Source organism: Salvelinus sp. IW2-2015, linkage group LG15, assembly GCF_002910315.2.
Source record: "Salvelinus sp. IW2-2015 linkage group LG15, ASM291031v2, whole genome shotgun sequence".
NCBI lineage: Eukaryota > Metazoa > Chordata > Actinopteri > Salmoniformes > Salmonidae > Salvelinus > Salvelinus sp. IW2-2015.
In genome coordinates this window covers 32,398,824-32,425,536 of record NC_036855.1, presented here as the reverse complement: position 1 = coordinate 32,425,536, position 26,713 = coordinate 32,398,824, and the positions used below count along the sequence as shown (strand labels likewise).

The 26,713-nt window shown below is 42.2% G+C and overlaps 1 protein-coding gene across 2 annotated transcripts in view; it reads left to right on the top strand.

The window, feature by feature from the left end:
• Positions 1-26,713, top strand: part of loxl2b (lysyl oxidase-like 2b) — a 60,512-nt gene that overhangs the window by 1,587 nt on the left and 32,212 nt on the right. The window contains exons 2-3 of one of the 2 annotated variants that reach the window (XM_024002192.1): positions 6,341-6,709; positions 7,191-7,366. In XM_024002192.1, coding sequence (XP_023857960.1) covers positions 6,349-6,709; positions 7,191-7,366 — 537 coding nt within the window. In that variant the 5' untranslated portion in view covers positions 6,341-6,348. Of the gene's footprint in view, positions 1-6,314; positions 6,710-7,190; positions 7,367-26,713 lie in introns of both variants that reach the window. The other variant, XM_024002191.1, reaches the window with a different exon arrangement.

Sequence of the window (26,713 nt, the reverse complement as noted above, 5' to 3'; positions counted from 1 at the left end):
TTGATTCCAGCTGTCGGGCTTGATTTTGTAACATCTATGTTTTTTAACTTGTGTAACCAACTGCCCACGTTACATTGAAGAAAATAGAAAGATGCTGGAAAATGGAAAGATCCAACCCCCACTGCCAGACATACATAGCCTTTAGTTTACATCACTTGAAAGCCACTATATTGTTGAATTGCTTAATGCCTTGTGTGAAATGTTGRTGRAGTCTTAAGGAGTTATGCTTTTTTWWAATCAGGAATCAAGGTAAGACGCAAGTACAGAGTGTGTGAAGTAACAATGTTTATTGCAACCACAGGGGCAGGCAAACGACAGGTCAAGGCAGGCAGTGGTCGAATAACAAGTAACAGTGAAGAGGCGACTCCGGGATGCTGGCTTTCTAGGCAGAGTTGCAAATAAAAAGCKATATCTCAGATTAGCCAATAAAAAMAAAAGATTAAGATGGGCAAAAGAACACAGACACTGGACAGAGGAACTCTGCCTAGAAGGCCAGCATCCCGGAGTCAGTCGCCTTTTCACTGTTGACGTTGAGACTGGTGTTTTGCGGGTACTATTTAATGAAGCTGCCAGTTTAGGACTTGTGAGGGGTCTGTTTCTCAATCTAGACACTCTAATGTACTTGTCCTCTTGCTCAGTTGTGCACCAGGGCCTCCCACTCCTCTTTATATTCTGGTTAGAGCCAGTTTGCGCTGTTCTGTGAAAGGAGTAGTACAGAGCGTTGTACGAGATCTTCAGTTTCTTGGCAATTTCTCGCATGGAATAGCCTTCATTTCTCAGAACAAGAATAGACTGACGAGTTTCAGAAGAAAGTCCTTTGTTTATAGATATACAGTATATTTGGAAAAATTGTTTAAAAAGGTATAGTCTTTGMAAATTCTATCATAAATAGGACTGGTGAAGTTACAGTATGTCACACATGCAGCTAACAAAAACATATGGAKATGTCTGCTCTACTCAAAATTATAACCAACTAATTGCAGCATTACAGCAAAAATTGAAGAGGCAAGAGGTCTAATGAGTACAAATGTAAGGAACTTGTCTGTCAGCCCTGCATTAAAGACCAAAATTGACTATAGAAAATTGTAATAAAAAAGTATACCATTTTAACTTAAGGACCAAGAAATTGACAGCTGTCCCATATAGATTTCTCAGAATAAGAATAGACTGACGAGTTTCAGAAGAAGGTCTTTGTTTCTGGCCATTTTGAGCCTGTAATCGAACCCACAAATGCTAATGCTCCAGATACTCAACTACTCTAAAGAAGGCCAGTTTTATTGCTTCTTTAATCAGAACAACAGTTTTCAGCTGTGCTAACATAATTGCAAAAGGTTTTTCTAATGATCAATTAGCCTTTTAAAATGATAAACTTGGATTAACTAACACAGCGTGCCATTGGAACACAGGAGGGATGGTTGCTGATAATGGGCCTCTGTACACCTATGTAGATGACAAATCTGCCGTTTCCAGCTACAATAGTAATTTACAACATTAACAATGTCTACACTGTATTTCTGATCAATTTGATGTTATTTTAATGGATAAAAAAAATWGCTTTTCTTTCAAAAACAATTACATTTCTAAGTGACCCCAAACTTTTGAACGGTAGTGTTTTTCTCTGTGACTTCATGCCACATGACATCCTGCCATGATTGACCAGAGCGGAGTGATAGTTTGTTGTTAAGCCCCCCCAAGCTTTGACTTCCAGGCCTCATTCATGTTGTTCTCTAGAGCCCGGGGAAGTTCATATTAGGAAAGTAGGTATGAGTGGAGCGCTCATTGCCAGCGGCTGCTGGTTGATTGGCTGTGAGTAGACAGATTTTTTTTAAACAACCACCCCTTCCATATCCCACTTTAGAAGTGCAAATTATCAAGAGTAAGCTTATTTATGGTGCTAGAATACTATCCTGTATTTTTTTTAATGTATATTTCGGAAATTGTTTTTATTTTTTATATAATTTGGTTAAAAATTCAAAAGGCACTTGCACATCTGAGCTATCTTTTTGCAGGTGCATGGTGCAACAGATTAATAAAATTAGAAAAAAGAAGAAACCCGCACACTGCTCTTGATAGTATCACTGCTCTTTAATAAGCTTGATATAATTTGGTTGAAATGACTCTACCCCATGAGGGAAACCAGTGAAAATGATTGGCTTTCGGTTTCAACTCCACCTCTGTTTGAATGTGCCTATTCACATTTTTGGGAGWACTTTCACAGGCTTTCATAATTCATACTGAAAGGTAGAGGCTGATAGATGCTACCCCAAGCCCAACTCTGTTTCACCCCACCTAGAAAAACTGTACCTCAATTGACCCTTCACCAAGCCCCACCACAYAATTTTGGGTAACCAATCACAGCGCAATGGATAGCAGCTTTCGTCAGTCCGACACCTCGTACATACTCATGTTTGAAATCATGAAAGCCAGTGGTGGGCAATAGCAAAAACAAATATTTATTTAAAAAATGTATTGGTTAAATGGCTCAATAATATAACAGTGCACCAGGGGTACTTGCTACTGTGATTCCTGAAATGCAGAGCCTGTATGGAGTATTTTCTAATCCAAAATTATATTTTTGTTACATTGTTTGCTAGCTCAGCTGGTTAGCTAGCTCTCAGTCTCATTGATTACCAAACGTTGATAACGCTTGCTAGATAGCCTCTTAAAGTACCACAAGAGCAGAAATTCAWTTTTTTTTACTGAAAGACGATGCCCAGGGCTTACCTATGATGTTGCACAACGATGGAAGTCAATAAGTCAAGGTTTTAGTCAAAGTATGATATATTTGGGCTTGAAGTGGGAAATCTGAAGGGGGACTTTTTTTCTCGAGTCAATGCCGTGTGTTTCCCCTATGATATGACATGCTAATACTTTTAGTCTACATTTATTTTCAGCCAAACAGCTTTTCTCCAAAACCTACACTTGGCCGCCTGTACTATGGAGCAAATTAAAATAGGGGTGCAAACCTATGCTTTTGTATCGCCACTTTTTTTTTTACCAGAAAGTACATAAACCATTGGAAAATTGGTAAATGTTCACTTATTTTTTAGCTAGTCTGTATTAAATATACGATATATACAGTGCATTCGCAAAGTATTCAGACCCCTTGACTTTTTCCACATTTTGTTCAGTTACATCAATCTACACACAAAGTAATTTTTTAAATTTAAAAATAAATAAATAATGATTTACCTAAGTATTCAAATCCTTTCCTATGAGACTCGGAATTGAGCTCAGGTGCAACCTGTTTCCATTGATCATCCTTGAGATGTTTCTACAACTTAATTGGAGTCCACCTGTGGTAAATTCAATTGATTGGACATGATTTGGAAAGGCACCTGTCTATATAAGGTCTCACAGTTGGCAGTGCATGTCAGAGCAAAAACCATGCCATGAGTTTGAAGGAATTGTCCGTAGAGCGCCGAGAAAGGATTGTGTCTAGGCACAGATCGGGTGAAGGGTACCAAAACATTTCTGCAGCATTGAAGGTCCCCAAGAACACAGTGGCCTCCTTCATTCTTATATGGAAGAACTTTGTAACCACCTAGACTCTTCCTAGAGCTGGCCGCCCGGCCAAACTGAGCAATCGGGGGAGGAGGGCCTTGATCAGGGAGGTGTCCAAGAACCCGATGATCACTCTAACAGAGCTCCAGAGTTCCACTGTGGAGATGGGAGAACCTTCCAGAAGGACAACCATCTCTGCAGCACTCCACCAATCGGGCCTTTATGGTAGAGTGGCCAGACGGAAGCCACTCCTCAGTAAAAGGCACATGACAGCCTGCTTGGAGTTTGCAAAAAGGCACCTACGACCTACGACTCTCAGACCATGAGAAACAAGATTCTCTGGTCTGATGAAACCAAGACTGAACTCTTTGGCCTGAATTTCAAGCGTCACGTCTGGAGAAAACATGGCACRATCCCTACAGTGAAGCATGGTGGTGGCAGCATCATGCCGGGGAGATGTTTTTCAGCTGCAGGYACTGGGAGACTAGTCAGGATCGAGGGAAAGATGAACGGAGCAAAGTGCAGAGAGATCATTGATGAAAACCTGCTCCAGAGCACTCAGGACCTCAGACTGGGGCAAAGGTTCACCTTCTAACAGGACAATGACCCTAAGCACACAGCCAAGATAACGCAGGAGTGGCTTTGGGACAAGTCTCTGAATGTCCTTGAGTGGCCCAGCCAGAGCCCGGACTTGAACCCAATCAAACATCTCTGGAGAGACCTGAAAATAGCTGTGCAGCGCACTCCCCATCCATCCTGYCAGAGAGGATCTGCAGAGAAGAATGGGAGAATCTCCACAAATACAGGTCTGCCATGCTTGTAGCGTCATGCCCAAGAAGAGTCGAGGCTGTAATCACTGCCAAAGGTGCTTCAACAAAGTAAAGGGTCTGAGTAAAGGGTCTGAATACTTATGTAAATGTGATATTTTCGGGTTTTATTTTTAATACATTTGCCAAAATATATATTTTTTTATGGGTTATTGTGTGTAGATTGATGAGGGGYAAAKAACTATTTAATACATTTTAGAATAAGGCTGAAATGTAACAAAATGTTGAAATAGTCAAGGGGTCTCAATACTTTCCGAATGCACTGTTTAATCATATAAATCTATGTAACACATAGGTGTTCCTTTTGTTCAGGTTGGAAAGAGCAGTGTGGAGTGCAATAGAGATTGCATCATCTGTGGATCTGTTTGGGCGGTATGCAAATTGGAGTGGGTCTAGGGTTTCTGGGATAATGGTGTTGATGTGAGCCATGACCAGCCTTTCAAAGCACCTCATGGCTAGAGATGTGAGTGCTATGGGTCGGTAGTCATTTAGGCAGGTTACCTTAGTGTTCTTGGGCACAGGCACTATGGTGGTCTGCTTAAAAGATGTTGGCATTACAGACACGGACAGGGAGAGGTTGAAAATGTCAGTGAAGACACTTGCCGGTTGGTCAGCGCATGCTCGCAGTACACGTCCTGGTCATCCATCTGGCCCTGCGGCCTTGTGAATGTTTACCTGTTTAAAGGTCTTACTCACATCGGCTGCGGAGAGTGTGATCACACAGTCTTCTGGTACAGATGGTGCTCTCATGCATGTTTCAGTGTTATTTGCCTCGAAGCGAGCATAGAAGTTGTTTAGCTCGTCTGGTAGGCTCGTGTCACTGGGCAGCTCTCGGCTGTGCTTCCCTTTGTTGTCTGTAATGGTTTGCAAGCCCTGCCACATCTGACYAGCGTCAGAGCTGGTGCAGTACGATTCAATCTTAGTCCTGTTTGATGGTTCGTCGGAGGCCATTGCAGGATTTCTTATAAGCTTCCGGGTTAGAGTCCCACTCCTTGAAAGCGGCGCTCTGGCCTTTAGCTCAGTGCGGATGTTGCCTTTAATCCATGGCTTCTGGTTGGGGTATGTACGTACAGTCACTGTGGGGGGGACGTCATCGATGCACTTATTGATGAAGCCAATGACTGATGTGGTGTACTCCTCAATGCCATCGGAGGAATCCCAGAACATATTCCTGTCTGTGCTAGCAAAACAGTCCTGAAGTAGATGCTAAGCTACATCTGACCACTTTGTTATTGATCTAGTCACTGGTGCTTCCTGCTTTAATTTTTGCTTGTAAGCAGGAGTTAGGAGGATAGAATTATGGTCAGATTTGCCAAATGGAGGGCGAGGGAGAGCTTTGTTTGCGTCTCTGTGTGTGGAGTAAAGGTGGTCCAAACACATAGTGTGGAAATATATATAAAACACAGCACAATCAAGTTTTTTGATTGCAATGAGCCTTTAAGTACATGTAATGTGTTACTTGTAGGGTGTCACTACCCACCTCCACTTGTTAGCTCCAAAAGTGGTTAGTAGCTGTGACTGCTTGCTGACAGTGAATGCCGAGCTATTCAGTGGCTAAATACACTGCAAGCATAATTTACCTGGTTCCGGTGAAGCAATTGTAATGACAGTCCACCACAACATACCCGATTGTCTCCTGATTAGCAAGGGGTAGTCTGTGTTTAATTTCATTGTGTTTTTAAAACACAGTTTGAGATCATTGAGTGGATTTTGCCTGTGGTTTGAGTGGTGAATTGGACTTCCTGGGAAAATGTTGTCCGATGTTGCAACAGTAACCAAGAGGGGCTTAGCGAAGGGTCAATTGGCGTTACTGTAATTCTTAGAATGTAGGTGAYGCACTTGCTGCCCTTATTAATCTCCTTTGCTGCAATCCTGAATTCCAAACCCCCAGGCATTCTCCCTGTGAAAAACCATATGACAAGTAGCCAAAGGAATTTTAAATGGGTAATGTTATTTTCCTAATCTCTGCCTACTCTCCCATAGATAACCTKTACTGTCTGACTTGACAGACACCACCATGCTGGCCGCCTGGTCGCTCCCCTGCTGCTTCACCATCCTGTTGGGCCTGTTAGAACTGTGCCGMGCCCAGTACGAACACCTAGGCTACCCACACGGCTATCCACAGGGCTACCCAGAGCCCGAGCAGGAGCAGTACAGTGCCCCGGAGCTGCCACCCGACACACCCAGGATACAGCTGCGTTTGGCAGGGGACAAGCGCAAGCACAACGAGGGGCGCGTGGAGGTTTTCTATGATGGCGAGTGGGGCACAGTCTGTGATGATGACTTCTCCATCCATTCTGCCCAGGTGGTGTGCAGGGAGTTGGGCTACCTGGAGGCTGTCTCCTGGTCTCCATCCTCTAAATATGGGAAAGGAGAGGGTAAGATGTCCGTTATTGCACTTCAAACCTTTATATGTGTAATGATAAGGGGAAGGGGAAATAATTGACTATTTTAAGGGATGTTTTTTTATTGGCCAGGTTTAACCAATTTTCCCAGTGAAACTTTTCAATAGGCCATTTGGATTTATGTTTATTCTGACATATTTCACTGACAGACCGGCTTTACCATGAATAAATGCTGGATGTTTTGGATTACCGGTAGTGCTCTTTGTCTACGTTCTGACTCAACTTTTACCAAAATGAACAAGGCACATCTGTAGCGTAGATATGTTAGGGATAAGGTAGTCAGTGTACGTACAATCTCAGCAGCATAATTGCTGTCAGTGTCCAGTCCACTTTTCCAAAGTCGCTTGGCTGTTTGACCAAGCTGGCGACAACTGGTCAGGTGAAAGAAAGATTTATCCCTACAGAGTTCTTTATGATGTATCCACAATGTGTTCAGAATCCTGATGTTTTTCAGGACGCATCTGGTTTGACAATGTCCAGTGCACTGGGAAAGAGAAGAGCCTGGCACTGTGCACCTCCAACGGGATCGGTGTGTCCGACTGCAAGCACACCGAGGACGTGGGCGTGGTGTGCAGCGACAAGAGGATCCCAGGATTTAAATTCATCAACACCATGGCCAATAATGTGCAGGTAAACGATCTACCTTCTATAAAGCCCGCCTTAGTTAGGTTTCCTAGACACAGATTAAAGCTAATCCTGGACAGAAAAAGGACTAGGCTTAATCTGTGTTCAGGAAACGGCCCCAAAGACACTTGATTTTGGTTGACGTTGTTGACTGAAATGTTTACACTGGGCCAGAACATTTGGTTCCTGACTGCTCGTCAGAGAAAGCCCTCACAGCTGGTTTTATTGAGCTGTTCTGTGCAGTGAGTGAAGACACTCCTTTTGACAGCATTTAAGTATTACGTGCTTTCAAAAGAAGTGAATAGTCAMGCCAAAACTAAATTGTGAACCCAATGATGACTTTACAGTCATGTGCACGAGCCCACGTGAAGTTTTTCAAAGAAAGTGAGGCTACTGGTAACTAACTAAATAAGTAGTCATAGGTGTTGCACTCACAACTGTCAGTGTAATCCTGCTGGGCTCTTAAAGGCTTCATTTGCGCACCTCATGGAAGTATGTCCTACAAGCCTACAGCTAATTGCAGAGTGTTATCTTGCTGTTCTGCTCACTCTGCAGGCCCTCGAGTTCACATACCAATCTTATGAGGGGAGTGCAGACCAGAGCTCTCTGAGTTTCAGCTCAAACCATAAGTTTCCATTTTTAAAATGTCTCTGAAATCAAGTGATGACGGACAGCACAGTAGAGTAACAGCTGGATGCCTCAGGGTGATTCTGTTTTTTTTTTGTGCATTGAAAAATATGCACATCCAACATCCAAATATTCACATCAGGTGCAGGACAGAAGAACATATCAAAGATAAAAGAAATGTCCTCAACTCGGGTATGCTCCCATGGTGATTTAATCAGAAGCATTTTTTTTCTTTTGGGGGGGCAGGTAGGCTAGTGGTTAGAGCGTTGGGACAGTAACCGAAAGGTTGCTAGATCGAATCCCCGAGCTGACAAGGTAAACATCTGTTGTTCTGCCCCTGAACAAGGCAGTGATCCTAGGGCGTCATTGTAATTAAGAATTTGTTCTTAACTGACTTGCCTACTTAGAGGTTAAATAATCAAATAAAAAAACAGCAGCTGCATAGTCTTAGTCTAGCCTACTATGCGCCCTGTCCCTCTGGCCAGCGTAAACGAAGCGGTAACATAGTGTATTTATAGTCCATTTGTTTGTCTGAAAATGTGAATGTGGATCAAATTTGGTTTATTTTCAAACTTGGGTTGAATAGGCTACCTAGACTTTTTCAATCCGAAATGATTAACTGGAATTAGTCAATAAAACCCAATAGCTGACATAGACTGTGAGTTKATTTTGAATTAGGCCTACAGTTGCATAGGGCCGGACTACACGATGCAAACCTACATAAATCAAGCTCAGCCCTGTGAGTTTTATTGTCTAATCATGTTGCTTTCTCTGTTTGTGTAGTAATACAAATAAGTACAAGTTTGCTGCAGTTTGACAGGGTTTTCATCCTCCCCAAGGCCAGGAGATTTTCCAGGAGTTTTTTTTTTAACCATGTGACCTGATTAAAAAAACCTTTTTAAATATTAAACCTTATATTAAACCTTTTTAATATATATTATTAAACCTTTTTACAACAGATGAATCACGTCATACCTTATAAGGTTTTACCTGGTGAGGTGAGGTAGGTTACCAGATAAGGAAGAACTACGGGCCCCAGAAGTTTTTGTCCGCCACACCACTCTGGGACCTGTGATGCCACCTCTGATAGAGATGATGATGATCCAGAGAGCAGTGCTGTAGAGGTCTAGACGTATGAACTCAGCCCTTTGTGATCTCTCCAGCTGTGATATTTACTGAGAGAATATCAGAGTCAGCTTTTCCATTCACTAAGACGTGGGCATGTGTGGCTAGCTCCACACAGAAGCTCTGACATCCATAGTCTAATGTTAGCGATGAGGACAGACTAGTGTGTTCTGTGGTGGGGATGATGAGAGAGGTATGGGGACTCAAAGTAGGGGCTTTGGCTGAGAACATTTCCGCCCACATTTTAGAGTTTAGAGCAGTGTTCACCAACCTTTTCTGAGTCAAGATCACTTTCCGAGTCAAATGCAAGCTGAGATCTACCGCTCAGATTTTTTTTTAAAGTGACTTAAAAAACTTACGCCTGTGCCACGTTAACTATTAAAAAACAGTTCTGTAGCAATGAGGTTTTTGCAGTAGGCTATAGGCCCAATACATTATCACTGCATATTGGCTATGGTATAATTGCCCTGCCAATGTTGTTCTTCTAGAGACTATTTTGTTATTATATTTTAAAAAATGTAGGTATATTGATCACACTGGTAATAGATCATTTGTTGTATTACTTGTGAGGCATAGTTGAGTGAGCATAATCATTTTTAAGGAGGGAGAGAGCAGCGATGGGCTGCCTCTCACCCAACTCACCGTCCCTCCCCTCTCCCTCCTTCGCTGAGAAAAGTCTTCCAGCTGATGGCAAACTCAAGTCGCACTGCATTATTCTGCCTCATGCACCAATCATGTTGTGACCAGAGAAAGTTAAATATCCTTGTGTTAAAAAAGACACAAGCTGCTAATAATACATAAGCTTATCGAAACAATTTACTATACTCCAGGCTGCATCACATCCGGCCCGTGATTGGGAGTCCCATAGGGCGGCGCACAATTGGCCCGCGTCGTCCGGGTTGGGCCGGGGTAAGCCGTCATTGTAAATAACAATTTGTTCTTAATTTGCCTAGTTAAATAAAGGTCAATAAAATCACATTAATTGCAGCTGCAGTGTGGTTAAAGCGCGAGTGGAAGTAGGGAGAACGCGAATGGCTTATACGTGTTTTAAAAGTGTTGACAGTGTGAATAACAACTAGACATTAATTACTCTTAAAAACGGCAGCTCTTTGCTTATTCATTGGGTCTGTCTCTAGTCATGGTTTAAACATTTTGAAATCTCACAGTATCAACCTGACTGTGTGCTGGAGGAAACTGTGCCGACACGGTGATCTGAGCTATCTGATTGGCCAGCGGTAGGCCTATAGGTGCGCTTGATTTGCTCCTGGGCTGCGCGGGTACGCAGAGTTCTACCTTCAGACACATCATATGGTTAAAAATGGGAACACTTCGCCTTCCCTGTGCTAGGGCTGCTGAATCAAGGGCACCTACTGCCAACAACGTGAAACAAAATAAAAAAAATTGAAAGGCTTTGTCGTTGGGGGTTTTACAGAAATGTTTGGTGATTGACTAGGAATGCCTTGGCGATCGACCGGTTGGTGACCACTGATTTAGAGACACTGTTGCCCTTTCATCGTGGGGCACATGCAATGACTTAACGACAATAGCTGGCAAGTCCAACCACAAAGAAAAAGTTTCAAGGAGTTAGTTAAGAGAGAGGTGAAACCTGAATCTTGCACGGAGTGCCTTTTCAAATGTTACGAATCACCAGTTCACTTTTTATTATTAAATTATTTCTACCTTCGAAAATACCTAATCTTTTGTGACAACTGATGCGTCCTCTCTTCAGTGTTGAACTAAGTACAAGTCATTTTGCATGCAGAAGAACCCCAGGCAATATCAGTAGCCTAGTCAAACTATTGCACTGTGCCCGGCTTTGTGCATTGACCAACGTGAGGGAGGCATCCTGTTCCTGATCTGCCGGCACCTTCAGCATTCAAATGCTAAAATGGCTTGATATTAGGTAAGTGTCAACCTATGTAATTTGCTAGGTTATTGTTATCTATGCACTGTTGAAAATTGTGCTTTACTGGAATAAATGTAACCTACCTGGAGACACAACTATAATCTGGCTTATACCTGCTGAAGGGGGCTTACAATAGATTGTATTTCAATTGTTCAATTGTTCAGGTTCACCATCAGCAATAGTTTTGATCATTTTTGTTTAAACAATCTACGTATGTGGTCGTTTTTAGATATACTGAGTAAAGTTGATCATTTCATACAAGGACAGAAATCTTTAAAACGGTCAAAAACATGTCATGGCTAATTTAGAAACAATAGTGATACATTACTAGCTCAAACACTTAATCTGCAAAAATGACAGGTTATTAGTGGGTGATGGTGATTTCACAACCAAAGTGGGGTGACAATATATGATAGTGGTAGTCGGGTGGTAGATGCCTAGTCTACCTTATGGCTCAGCTCAGGTGCCTCATATACATAGTACATATACCTAGACATACATAATTTACACACACACACAAATGCATCGATCGAATCGAAGCGCATTGATTCGTTCTCATAAAAACCGAATCGCACCAAATCGTTTCAAACTAAATGTATCATTCGGTATCGTATAGAGCCTATGTATCTAGATACAGTTGAAGTCAGAAGTTTACATACACCTTAGCCAAATACATTTAAACTCAGTTTTTCGCAATTCCTGACATTTAATCCTCGTAAAAATTCCCTGTTTTAGGTCATTTAAGATCACTTTATTTTAAGAAGGTGAAATGTCAGAATAATAGTAGAGAAAATTATTTATTTCAGCTTGTATTTCTTTCATCACATTCCCAGTTGGTCAGAAGTTTACATACACTCAATTAGTATTTGGTAGCATTGCCTTTAAATTGTTTTACTTGGGTCAAACGTTTCGGGTAGCCTTACAAGCTTCCCACAATAAGTTGGGTGAATTTTGGCCATTCCTCCTGACAGAGCTGGTGTAACTGAGTCAGGTTTGTAGGCCTCCTTGCTCGCACATGCTTTTCTCAGTTCTGCCCATTTTCTATGGAATGAGGTCAGGGCTTTGTGATGGCCACTCCAATACCTTGACTTTGTTGTCTTAGCCGTGTTTGTCGAGGTGGTGCACAGACGAAGAGTGGGATTATGCAATCCGACATGCAGTTAGTTCACCGCTTTAATCAGTGGTTGCATAGTATGCATGGGACAGGTTGGGCGAGTATAGTAGAGAAGACGCGCGATTGTAGCTTGCGGAATCTTATGAAGCTGCTACTGACGGATGTCTTGAGATTATGCTTCAATATATCCACATGAATTTTTCCTTCCTCGTGGTTATACCATCTGTTTTTGGTGTGGCACCAGTCCCTCCTGCAGCAGAGCACCCCCACAACATGATGCTGCCACCCCCGTGCTTCACTGTTGTGATGGTGTTCTTCGGCTTTCAAGCTTCCCCCTTTTTCCTCCAAACATAACAATGGTCATTATGGCCAAACAGTTCTATTTTTGTTTCATCAGACCAGAGGACATTTCTCCAAAAAGTACGATCTTTGTCCCCACGTGCAGTTGCAAACCGTAGTCTGGCTTTTTTATGGCGGTTTTGGAGCAGTGGCTTCTTCTTTGCTGAGCGGCCTTTCAGGTTTTGTCGATATAGGATTTTACTGTATATAGATACTTTTGTACCTGTTTCCTCCAGCATCTTCACAAGGTCCTTTGCTGTTGTTCTGGGATTGATTTGCACTTTTCGCACCCAAGTACGTTAATCTCTAGGAAACAGAACGCGTCTCCTTCCTGAGCGGTATGACTGTGGTACCATGGTGTTTATAATAGCGTACTATTGTTTGTACAGATGAACGTGGTACCTTCAGGCATTTGGAAATTGCTCCCAAGGATGAACTAGACTTGTGGAGGTCTAAAAAAAATATATATATATATATATAAAAAATCTGAGGTCTTGGCTGATTTCTTTTTGATTTTCCCATGATGTCAAGCAGAGGCACTAAATTTGAAGGTAGGCCTTGAAATACACCCACAGGACCAATTGACTCAAATGATGTCAATTAGCCTATCAGAAGCTTCTAAAACCATGACATCGCTTTCTGGAATTTTCCAAGCTGTTTAAAGGCACAGTCAACTTAGTGTATGTAAACTTCTGACCCACTGGAATTGTGATACAGTGAAATAATCTGTCTTTAAACAATTGTTGGAAAAATTACTTTTGTCATGCACAGAGTAGATGTCCTAACCGACTTGCCAAAACTATAGTTTGTTAACAATACATTTGTGTAGAGATTGAAAAACTAGTTTTAATGATTCCACCCTATGTGTATGTAAACTGCAGACCATACTATTTACCGATAGAGTTTTAATCCCAAAATATTTGTAGCTGTCTATTTACCACCACAAACCAATGCTGGTTTACCACCACAGACCGTACTCAACAAGCTGTATAGGGCCGTAAGCAAAGAATAAAATGCACACCCAGAGGCGGCGCTTCTCGTTGGTCGGTGATTTTAATGCAGGGAAACTGAAATCCATTTTACCTAATTTTTACCAGCATGTCACCTGTTCAACTATAGGCGACAAAACTCTCATCTTTACTCCACACACAGAAACGCATACAAGGCTCTCCCAAGCCCTCCTTTTGGCAAATCTGACCATAACTCTATCTTCTTGATACCTGCTTACAAGCAAAAACTCATAAAGGAATTAACAGTTACGCGGTCAATACAGAAATGGTCCAATGAAACCCAGCCGCAAACTGCCCAGTGATGCGAGCCAACTAGACAAGCTAAATGCATTCTAGGCTCGCTTCGAGGCAAGCATCACTGAACCATGCATGAGAGCAACAGCTGTTCCAGACGACTGTGTGATCTCGCTCTTCATAGCTGATGTGAGTAATGCCTTTAAACAGGTTAACATTCACAAGGCCACAGGGCTAGATGGATTACCAGGACGCGTACTCAGAGCATGCGCTGACCAGCTGGCAAGTGTCTTCACTGACATTTTCCACCTCTCCCTGACCCAGTCTGTAATAGCTACATTTTCCAAGAAGACCACCATAGTCACTGTGCCCAAGAAAGCTAAGGTAACCTGTCTAAATGACTATCGCCCCGTAGCACTCACATATGTAGCCATGAAATGCTTTTAAAGGCTGTTCATGGCTCACATCAACACCCAGACACCCTGGACCCACTCCAATTTGCATACCGCCCCATCAGACCCACAGATGATGCAATCTCTATTGCACTCCACATTTCCCTCTCCCACCTGGACAAGAGGAGCACCTAGGTAAGAATGCTGTTCATTGACCACAGCTCAGCGTTCAACACCAGAGTGCCCTCCAAGCTCATCACTAGGTTCAGGACCCTGGGACTGAACACCTCCCTCTGCAACTGAATCCTGGACTTCCTGATGGGCRGACCCCAGATGCTGAGAGTAGGCAACAACACACCTGCCACGCTGACCCTCAACACGGGGGCCCTTCGGGTGCGTGATTAGTCCCTTTTTGTACTCCCTGATCACCCACGACTACGTGGCCGCGCACGACTCCAACATRATTAAATTTGCTGATGACACGATGGTGGTAGGCCTGATGACTGAGACCTGGCAGTGAGGTGCCAGGACAACACCCTCTCCCTTAACAACCTCTATGCAAGACAAAGAAGTGTGTGACGAAGCATGTGACAAATAACATTTAATTTGATCCAGTGCTCCTCTGAGAAGTTACTGTTTGCTTTCTGTTAAGACTTATTAAATAGGAATTCATTTTCTGTTTATTTTCTGTTTATCACACACCATTTTTTCCCCAGCTATAGTCATAGCTATATACTTTGGGGACAGTATATGAAGATTAGTGCCCAAAAACTCCTGTCCTACTCCATAATCCTTAGGAATGTATCCTCTCACTGCCCTTCAGCTTTTACTGTAGATGATTTAGAGGTGAGGTTTGTGTTTGTGGGGATGTCTGACCTGTGATCAAGCACATGCATTACCTTCTGCTCCAACCAGATTTAACATTGAACATTCCTCTGTGTTTATGAAAGGTCATTCTTGGCTATGTACATTTCCTAYCTGGCTTACCATTGAGCTGCATTTATCAATGCAGACGTTATGTACATACCAATGTGTTCTGTTGCAGTAGCAATTTAGGTAACATTTGAGATGCATTCATGCCTGCACTCTGTATCCGACAAGGAACTAATAGGGTACTGTGTGCTCCTAGAAGGAATACAGCCTGAAAGAAGTTTATTCTTGGTTGTTCAAATTTGTGGTCTCAATTGAACGTCAGCTATTGAAACGTCCCCCAGAGAGGTGGTTGATTGAGGTTTATTGAAGGAAGTAATATAAAGTAAAGTAAGGTGTAATGGTGGTTCATAAAGGAGTATTTTTATTTTATTGATGTTAGATGATTTATGTGGTAACATGCCTTGAAACAACCTTGTTCTACTTTAATGTATTTACTTCCATTTGTTTTTGCTCCTTTGGTTTGGAGGAATCTCCTACCATGCTGTTACATGAGCTGGGGCTGGGAGGCTAGGTGGAGGCAGGGCTACTGTGGCAGACAGGTAAAATCTGTCATAATGTTAATTGGGATTGAAATTATTTTATCTGTCTCTCACTCACTCACTCACTCACTCACCATTGTACAGCTAACCTTGTTGGTGGACACAATTCAGTGCCATTCAAAAACCTAACCTTCACCCTAAACCTAACCCATACTCTTACCTTAACCCTAACCCTAACCTCAACTGAAAACCTAACCTTAACCTAACCTTAGCTCCTAACCCTAACCCTAAAACTAACCCTGAACCTAATTCGAATCCTAACACTAATTCTAACCTTAACCCTAAACCCCCTCGAAATAGCATTTGACCTTGTGGGGACTAACAAAATGTCCCCAGTTGGTACATTTTTGTTCATTTACTATTCTGGGTCCCCACAAGTATAGTTACACACACACACACACACACACACACACAGTGTATACACAGTTTCTCCCAAAGCAATAGTTTACGGCCCTTCCATCTTCATTACCTCAGTTTTTCCCCTCAGGCTTAAGGTCAAACCAACCACTTTTTCCTCTGTAAACCTCTGGCCTTGTCATCATAGTAGGGTTCTGTAAAGTGCCATGTCAAGCCTAATAGGAATGGCCCAAGAACTTGACTACTGTGGGGTTGAAAAAGTCATTTGACCTTTGAATTTGAACAATTGAATGAACTTCTCACAACTGATGGATTGCTCTCTGGCCATGTAACAACAATGAAAAGTCTACACCCCAGTGCACTGCATTCCCACAATACAATTRAACTGAATGGGATGTTTAGTTTATCCTCTGAAATACACAGTCTAAAATGTAGCCCTTAGTCTCTTACAACTCATAGCTGTGGAAATCAAGATTAGTTTTCACAGTCAATGTGTGAGTTTGTGCCAGTGTGYCACAAACCACGAACTTCTGTGTCTAATTTATAAATGCCACACAGTACTAGTTAAGGACATCGTCTTCCAATTAAAGTRGTTCATCTCAGATTCGACTACAAGTAATAATTGCCTTATTTCTTTCTCCAAATAAGTCAAACTGTAGTTTTTCAGGATTTGTAATAGTTTTGTGGAACATCTGTTTCCACTTTGTCAACAAAGGCTCTTTTTAATGTTTTCTAAGGAGCATGAACAAGTGAAACYGAGACGTGAGGTAAATTGCCTGCACTGCCACATCATAAACACTGTTTCTGGAAAGGACAAATCATCTATTTGTGTTGTGGCTCACAGAATAATCAGCTCCCAACAGTGCTGGTCTAGTCAGCACAGCACATGTGATCTTGAAACAAATGCAGCAAGCCCAGGGAGGGGCAAACTTGATCCCAGGAAGTCACTTTAGCTCAATACTGTTGTGATGTTCTCCAGAAATGATTTGTTCTCTCACTTGGAATGTCTATGTAACCCAGTTTCACAAYGATATTTGGTGATTTCTGTAAGAAGTCAATGGAGTTCAGGGTCTCTATTGGAACCATGTGCTGTAGGCTCCATGGCCATTGTTTTTGCATTAGCACTGTGTTTTGGTGGAGGCTTGAGGTTACAGTCTGGCCTGAGAGGATGAGAAGTAGGTTAATTAAAGATTACACACTAAGTCACACCATTGTCTAATTGCTCCAAACGGACATTCATGTTATAAAGAGTATTGCGCCTCAGTACTGTGAGTGCAAGTGGCGCTTGAATCTGAATGATGCATTTGTTTTTAATCATGTTTCATTGGCATGTCTTGTTGGTGCATTTGAAAGGCATATTTCAGTTAATTTCTCAAGGGCAACAAACATCATTGTGGTTGTAACATGTTAGAACTAATGCCCCAAGTTCACTTTCTAGTGTATGATTCTGGGAATGGACTATTGTAGCCTACATAATAAACCTCACACATACTGCAATTGTCAGTGTRAGCCCTTTCTCACTGGGCACAGACGTCAATTCAATGCCTATTCCACGTTAGTTCATCGTAATTTCATTGAAGTGACGTAGAAACAACGTTGATTCAACCAGTGTGTGCAGAGCTGGTTGGCTGATTCTTCTGTCCTGTGGTCAATGCGTAAGATGGCTCTAAATCATTCTATGACACCAGTAAATGAGTTGAAACACTCAACTCATGGCAGTTACATTCTGTTCAACTCCAAGCCCGGAGGGTTAGGATGACGCAGTCAGTCTGGTCTCATTCCAAGGGACCTCATTTGAAACTTGTTTAGTTGAATGACATATTCTCTTCAACTACCAATGGTAGGCCTACAAATGCACTGCATTGATTTCACGGAGCAGTCAGGAGCAAAAGAGAATCACAGCTCAATGAGTTTCCTGAAAGAGGATATTTGATTGACAAACTTTTAAACATTCTTTTCTCATTTACATTGTAATTAATTGTCATTATGTTGCTACAGTGCCTTGCAAAAGTATTTATCCCCCTTGGCGTTTTTCCTATTTTGTAGCATTACAACCTGTACTTTAAATGGATTTTTATTTGGATTCCATGTTATGGACATACACAAAATAGTCCAAATTGGTGAAGTGAAATGAAAYAAATGTATTATTTTTTTTAAATTCTTTAAAATAAAAAATGAAAAACTGATGTGTGCAAATGTATTCACCCCTTTGCTATGAAGCCCCTAAATAAGATCTGGTGCAACCAATTACCTTCAGAAGTCACATAATTCGTTAAATAAAGTCCACCTGTGTGCAATCTGTGTCACATGATCTCAGTGTATATATATACACCTGTTCTGAAAGGCCCCAGAGTCTGCAACACCACTAAGCAAGGGGCACCACCAAGCAAGCGGCACCATGAAGACCAAGGAGCTCTCAAAACAGGTCAGGGACAAAGTTGTGGAGAAGTACAGATCAGGGTTGGGTTATAAAAAATTATCAGAAACTTTGAACATCCCACAGAGCACCATTATTAAAAAAATTAAAGAATATGGCACCAGAACAAACTTGCCAAGAGAGGGCCGCCCACCAAAACTCACAGACCAGGCAAGGAGAGCATTAGTCAGAGAGGCAACAAAGAGACCAAAGATAACACTGAAGGAGCTGCAAAGCTCCACAGCGGGGAGATTGGAGTATCTGTCCATAGGACCACTAAGCTGTACACTGCACAGAGCTGAAATTTACGGAAGAGAGGCCAGAAAAAAACAATTGCTTAAAGAAAAAAACAAGCAAATACATTTGGTGTTCACCAAAAGGCATGTGGGAGACTCCCCAACCRCAGCAGGCTGAAGAAATTTGGCTTGTCACCAAAAGCACTCACAAACTTCTACAGATGCACAATCAAGAGCATCCTGTCGGGCTGTATCACCGCCCGGTACAGCAACTGCTCCGCCCACAACCGTAAGGCTCTCCAGAGGGTAGTGAGGTCTGCACAACGCATCACTGGGGGCAAACTACCTGCCCTCCAGGACACCTACACCACCCAATGTCACAGGAAGGCCATAAAGATCATCAAGGACAACAACCACCCGAGCCACTGCCTGTTCACCCCGCTATCATCCAGAAGGCGAGGTCAGTACAGGTGCATCAAAGCAGGGACCGAGAGACTGAAAAAGCTTCTATCTCAAGGCCATCGGACTGTTAAACAGCCACCYCTAACATTGAGTTGCTGCTGCCAACATACTGACTCAACTCCAGCCCACTTTAATGATGGAAATTGATCAAAAYCTTATCACTAGCCACTTTAAACAATGCCACTTAATATAATGTATATGTATATACTGTACTCTATATCATCTACTGCATCTTGCCATCTTTATGTAATACATGTATCAATAGCCACTTTAAACTATGCCACTTTTATGTTTACATACCCTACATTACTCATCTCATATGTATATACTGTACTCGATACCATCTACTGCATCTTGCCTATGCCGTTCTGTACCATCACTCATTCATATATCTTTATGTACATATTCTTTATCCCTTTACACTTGTGTGTGTATAAGATAGTAGTTGTGGAATTGTTAGGTTAGATTAGTCGTTGGTTATTACTGCATTGTCGGAACTAGAAGCACAAGCATTTCGCTACACTCGCATTAACATCTGCTAACCATGTGTATGTGACAAATAAAATTTGATTTGATTTTAAACATATGGAAGAAGGTACTCTGGTCAGATGAGACAAAAATGTAGCTTTTTGGCCATCAAGGGAAACGCTATGTCTGGCGCAAACCCAACACCTCTCATCACCCCGAAACATTGTGGTGGCAGCATCATGCTGTGGGGATGTTTTTCATCGGCAGGGCCTGGGAAACTGGTCAGAATTGAATGAATGATAGATGGCTACATGCAGGGAAATTTTTGAGGGAAACCTGTTTTCAGTCTTCCAGAGATTTGAGACTGGGATGTAGGTTCACCTTCCAGCAGGACAATGACCCTAAGCATACTGCTAAAGCAACACATTTAAACGTCTTTTAATGGCCTAGTCAAAGCCCAGACCTCAATCCAATTGAGAATCTGTGGTATGACTTAAAGATTGTTGTACACCAGCGGAACTTGAAGGAGCTGGAGCAGTTTTGCCTTGAAGAATGGGCAAAAATACCAGTGGCTAGATGTGCCAAGCTTATAGAGACATATCCCAAGAGACTTGCAGCTGAGATTGCTGCAAAAGGGGGCTCTACAAAGTATTGACTTTGGGGGGCGAATAGTTATGCACGCTCAAGTTTTCTGTTTTTTGTTCTTGTCTTATTTCTTGTTTGTTTCCCAATAAAAAATATTTAGCATCTTCAAAGTGGTAGGCATGTTGTGTAAATGATACAACCCCCCCCCCCAAAAAATCAATTTTAATTCCAGGTTGTAAGGCAACAACATAGGACAAATGTGAAGGGTGGTGAAGACTTTCGCAAGCCACTGTATATAGACATCATAGATGAACTAATTGATTCCGGATGATAGCAACAATGAGACAGTCAGAGAGAGGGGCCACTAGCTTCCTCTCCTTTGCTCCTGTCTCTACCTCCTCACAAAGACGCATCCCACTAATGGCTTTTCCATCTGCTGCACCTTCCCCCCCCTGCTGCCAATTCCTGGAAACCCCTCCCCCAAAGTGCATAGAAACAAGCCACATATGTTAGAAGTATCTCACCGGCTGCTGTTTTTCTGCTGTGCTATTCTACAACAACACCGCTGCAATCAACAGGCATTTCTTTTCTAGACATTTGAATGAGGCACCGAGGAAAGTGCAGTCCTGAACTCTAAACAGGAAGTCAATCATTAAAGGGGCTGGGTGCCCAATAGCAAGCAGGGAAGGTGGAGGTTGGGTTGCCATGCGAGWTTCAGTTAGTGGAACAAGTTCACTCCTTTCTTTAACAGCAAAACAAATTAAAGAGGAGGGTTATTCAGAATAATATTTTGATGACTGGCTTCTATGTAAGACTGTTAGGTTTAAGTACAGCTTGAGAGACTGCTTCATCCGTACAGGTAAATCCTGTATGTTAGAGTTATTAGCCAGTGATAGTGTTTGTCTTGGCCAGTATAAGTCTGTWGGGAGGAAATTGTATTTTTATTCTATCATGCCTGTCAGAGCAGTTGTATCTTCTATCTGTGTATTCATCTCTGTAATACGTTTTGGAGTCGGGTCATTTAATTCATGTTAAGTACTATACCTGTTCACTATTAATGTAAAGTTCTGGAGGAGGTGATAAGTCTGTTATCTGCGAGAATCCTGCTTGACGGTCGCTATGGGCCCTGGTTAAAAGCAACTGCACTACATGGGAAATAGCGGGTTATTTGGGAGGCAACCTTGGTTTTTATTGGGCAGACTTTCTTCAAAGTACAGTATACTACCAGATAATCTAAAACAGACAAGGTCGCTATCACCACAGTTTCCTCAATTATCATGTCGTCATGTCACAGGGTTGGAACCCCCAGATAGTTTTACATCCTCAGCATCCTGCATCTCTTCACTCCACTCACTGGTTAATCCTATCACTGCCGAGATCCAAGCAAAAATCGTCTTTTTCATTTATCTGACTTTCTTTTATATGCATGTCCAGCCCTTTATATTTAACCTCACAATGAAGTGTTTTACCATGTTCTTTTCAGGACAACCATGGCTACAAGTAGAATGTAAAACAAGTTGACATAAAGAGTTGCATTCATTCGTTTTATTGACAAATGTGAATGTAAAAAGAAGGTCCTCCAGAGCAAGAACCTGATAAAAAGGAATTTATATGAATGCTGTAAATACAGAAATAGTTTGCTCAGTGGGAAATGAATCTCCACATGGTCAGTGACAACTTTGTGACAGCAACTATGTGAGCTTATTACAGTATTATAGACACTGCAGTGGCGGTCGGGTGCTGTTTAAGATTAGGGAGGACATTTTTTTTTATCAGCATGGCCTTTTATATTAACATTGATAGGTTTAGATACTCAAATTTCCGCTATACCCATCATGAGGCTGCTACAACCTAGCCTACGAATGAAAGTTTGTGGACACCTTCTCGTCGAACATCTCATTCCAAAATCATGGGTTTTTAATATGGAGTTGGTCCCCCTTTGCTGCTATAACACCTTCCACTCTTCTGGGAAGGCTTTCCACTAGATGTTGGAACATTTCTGCAGGGACTTGCTTCCATTCAGCCACGTGCATTAGTGAGGTCGGGCACTGATGTTAAGCGATTAGGCCTGGCTCGCAATAGGCATTCCAATTCATCCCAAAGGTGTTTGATGGGGTTGAGGTGAGGGCTCTGTGCAGGCCAGTCAAGTTCTTCTACACCAATTGCAACAAACTATTTCTGTATGGACCTCGCTTTGTGCACGGGGATATTGTCATGCTGAAACATACAAACAGAATCATCACTTTGCTCGTTGTATAATTCTCGCATCTAAGCGCTCTCCTCTCCTCTCCACCTTTTCCCACAATTTGTGGACTTCAGTGCACAAAACAACAGCTGTCTGTGACCAGGAGAAAAAACCTTTCAAAACTAAACCTTCATACCATAAACACTAAATGCTACACAAAGCCTACATTGTTGTCACCGTATTAGCTAACGTCATAGTCAACATAGCTACTAACTAAACCCGCTAAAATCATGCAGCACAGTGTACAGCAAGCTGTTTAGCAGTTACACCAGCAGGCCCCAGTGGCAATAAATGTATAAAACCGAAAGCTTACCTTGACTTGGAAGACTTAGCCTGCTAGCTAACATAAATAGCATTCCTCTCTGTTTGAGCTGGGTGTTTTAGTAGGATAAATTAGCTAGCTGCATTCGCTAGCTAAGTGAAAGTGAAAAAAATACAACAAAATATAGCTAGCTCTCTCTCTCTTTCTGCTGCTTCTACRTAAATTTGMAATAAATTAATTTGTTCAAAACTGTTCAACTATTGCCTTTCTCTCTCTTTGAGTCAACTARTCACCACATTTTATGCACTGCATTGCTAGCTAGATGTAGCTTATGCTTTCAGTACTAGATTCATTCTCTGATCCTTTGATTGGGTGGACAACATGTRAGTTCATGCAGCAAGAGCTCTGATAGGTTGGAGAACGTCCTCCGGAAGTCATCATAATTACTGTGTAAGTCTAGGGGGTGAGAACCATGAGCCTCCTAGGTTTTCTATTGAAGTCATRGTACCCAGAAGAGGATGGAAAATAACTGTCCTCCGGCTATACCATGGTGCTACCCCAGAGAGTGCTGTTGAGGCTACTGTAGACCTTCATTTCAAAACAGTGTGTTTTAATACGTTATTTGGTGACGTGAATATATTTAGTTTGATCTAAAAATGATAACTTTTTTAATGTTTCACTATTTTTATTTTTATGAAATTCACTGAGAAGGATGAWCCTCCCCTTCCTCCTCTAAGGAGCCTCCACTGAGACACTAAGTGTCTACACCACCACTCTAGTCAGGAGGGCGCAACAGCGGCTGAAGAAATTTGGCATGTCACACCAGGTCCTCTCTAAATGCTACCGCTGCACCACGAGAGTGTTCTGACCGGTTGCATCATGGCCTGGTACGGGAATTGCTCCGTCCACGAACGCAAGGCCCTCKAGCGGCTGGTGAAGACGGCTCAGTAYATCACTGGGAAAGTGAACCCARCCATCCAGGACAGTTACTCAAAACYGTGCCRGAGAAAGGCATGRAGCATCATCAAGAACCCCATACACCCGAGCCATGAGCTGTTCGCACACGTACACGTACACATAAATACATTCGTGCTACACACATATCAAAACTGCCGCAACCAGACTCTTATGATTGCTAAATACTGCACAATTTAAAAATTRCCCCCCCKKWRRCCRCTRTRCCAKAAKACYRGTYWAWATWMMYSWKTAWAWWRTGRSRRRRSCMKTWWTARWRWRWSTGRYRWRTSWYAWWYTWRWSASKKCWRRRCRRTMTSRKCARWTTMTMWTYTMWRASASWRWTWRTKKKAAAAKAWWTMTTTTTTWAATTCTCAGCAATCTTCACACAATACCCCATAATACAATTTTTAAATGTATACAGATTAAAAAACAGAAATACCTTGCTTACATAAGTATTCAAACCCTTTCCTATGAGACTCGAAATTGAGCTCAGGTGCATCCTGTTTCCATTGATCATCCTTGAGATGTTTCTACAACTTGATTGCAGTCCACTTGTGGTTAATTAAATTGATTTGGAAAGGCACACACTTGTCTACTGTATATAAGGTCCCACAGTTGACAGTGCATGTCAGAGCAAAAACCAAGCCAATGAGGTCGAAGGAATTGTCCGTAGACTTCCGAGACAGGATTATGTCGAGGCACAGATCTGGGGAAGGGTACCAAACAATTTCTGCAGCATTGAAGGTACCTAAGAACACAGTGGCCTCCATCATTCTTAATTGGAAGAAGTTTGGAACCACCAAGACTTTTCCTAGAGCTGGCCGCCCAGCCAAACTGAGCAATCGGGCGAGAAGGGCCTTGTCCAGGGAGGTGACCAAGAACCRGATGGTCACTCTGACAGAGCTCCAGAGTTCCTCTGTGGAGATGGGAGGAACTTCCAGAAGGACAAACATCTCTGCAGCACTCCACCAATCAGGCGTTTGATGGTGGAGTGGCCAGACGGAAGCCAGTCCTCAGTAAAAGGCACATGACAGCCTGCTTGGAATTTGACAAAAGGCACCTAAACGACTCTCAGACCATGAGAAACAAGATTCTCTGGTCTGATGAAACCAAGATTGAACTCTTTGGCCTGAATGCCAAGCGTAACATCTAGAGGAAACCTGGCACCATCCCTACGGTGAAGCATGGTGGTGGCAGCATCATGCTGTTGGGATGTTTTTCAGTGGCAGGAACTGGGAGACTAGTCAGGATCGAGGGAAAGATTAACAGAGCCAAGTACAGAGAAATCCTTGATGAAAACTTGCTCCAGATCGCTCAGGACCTCAGGCTTGGGGCAAAGATTCACCTTGCAACAGGACAACGACCCTAAGCCCACAGCCAAGACAACGCAGGAGTAGCTTCGGGACAGGTATCCAGTGGCCCAGATCGAACATCTCTGGAGAGACCTGAAAATAGCTGTGCAGCAATGCTCCCCATCCAACCTGACAGAGCGAGAGGATCTGAGAGGATCTGCAGAGATGAATGGGAGAAACTCCCCAAATACAGTTGTGCCAAGCTTGTAGCGTCATACCCAAGAAGACTCKAGGCTYTAATCGCTGCCAAACGGGCTTCAACAAAGTACTGAGTAAAGGGTCTGAATACTTATGCAAATGTGATATTTCAGTTTTTTATTTTTAATACATTTGCAAACATTTCTAAAAACCTGTTTTTGAGTTGTCATTATGGGGTATTGTGTGTGTAGATTGATGAGGGAAAAAATATATGTAATCAATTTTAGAATAAGGCTGTAACGTAACAAAATGTGGAAAAASTCAAGGGGTCAGAATACTTTCCGAATGCACTCTACYCTTAAATGTTTATTCGYTTCTACTGAGCCATTTACTTTATGTTCCTATTATTATATTTTCTTATTTCTTATTGTTGTAGAATTGCTGAGAAAAAACCTGTAAGTAACCATTTAATTGGACGGTGTATACCATGTGTATCCTGTACATACAACTAATAAAACTTGAAACTCGAAACTCCTGGGATTTCCTATTATTTTCTATGTAGAAGAACCCCTTACCGTTTAGCAATTATTGTGAACCTTGTGAGCATCGTAGAGCAAAACATGTTACCTGTGTGTTCATGASAGTCTTAGATTTTCATAGATAGTCAAATAGTTTGTAGCTCAAAACATTCTACAGAGGTTTTTGTAAAAAGTCCTGGCCCCGGGCCCCTTCAGGATCCACCCTTGTCTCACAAACACCTCTTTAGCTCAGCCCCCATTAATCACACAGACTAATGGTTGGTACTGTATCAATGGTTGCAGAAGAAATAGAAAAGAGACAAATCCAATGATACAACCCAGAAGTCTGAAGCTTAAACACACAATGTTTTAAAGGGGTTAGAAGTCCAAAACACYCCAGCACTATGGTGGGACTGTTGGAGTTAATGTGGTCATCTTTGGAAAAAAACAGTCGAGGAAAGAGTAGACAGATCTTTTTRAGTTTCTCTGTGGTTCGGTGGCATCTGAACATTTCTGTGGAATGATGTCGATGACGTTTCAGGAAAACCTTTTCATGGAGATGTAACTGGCCCTATGGGCCCTGMTCAAAAGTAGTACACTACATTGGGAATAGGGTTCCATTTGAGACACAAGCCAGTGGCTTTAGGTCTGAGAGGACAGGACCTGGGTTTGATTTGTTTCTCAGCCAGACCTTTCTCAGCCTATCRGCTAAGAAAAGACAAATATCCATCAGACAGTACTTCTCTCCTCTCCTCTGTTGCCCATGGCCTACACTTTCACGTAGCGCAGGAATGTGGGTTGGGGTTTTGGAAGAGAGGCTGTGTATTCAAACTCCCAACAGGCATCACAGAGGAAGGTCTCCAAGTTACTTTTTGACACAGGCAGACATGTAGACAGATATACGCTGCCTTTAAAATGATACAGTATTGATCTGGTAATGCTTGCAGGAGAAGAGAGAAACACCTCAGGCAAGTCAGCATGTCACTCTCKCCACAGATGGTTCAATAAGTGGAACAATATTCAAATCTTATTTCTTGTAATATTACAGTAAATGAAAGATCTTTGGTGGAGAGTTGCCATTGATTTTACAACCAATCATAATGCTTTGTGGGTGTTTTTCTCTATCTAGAACAAAAAG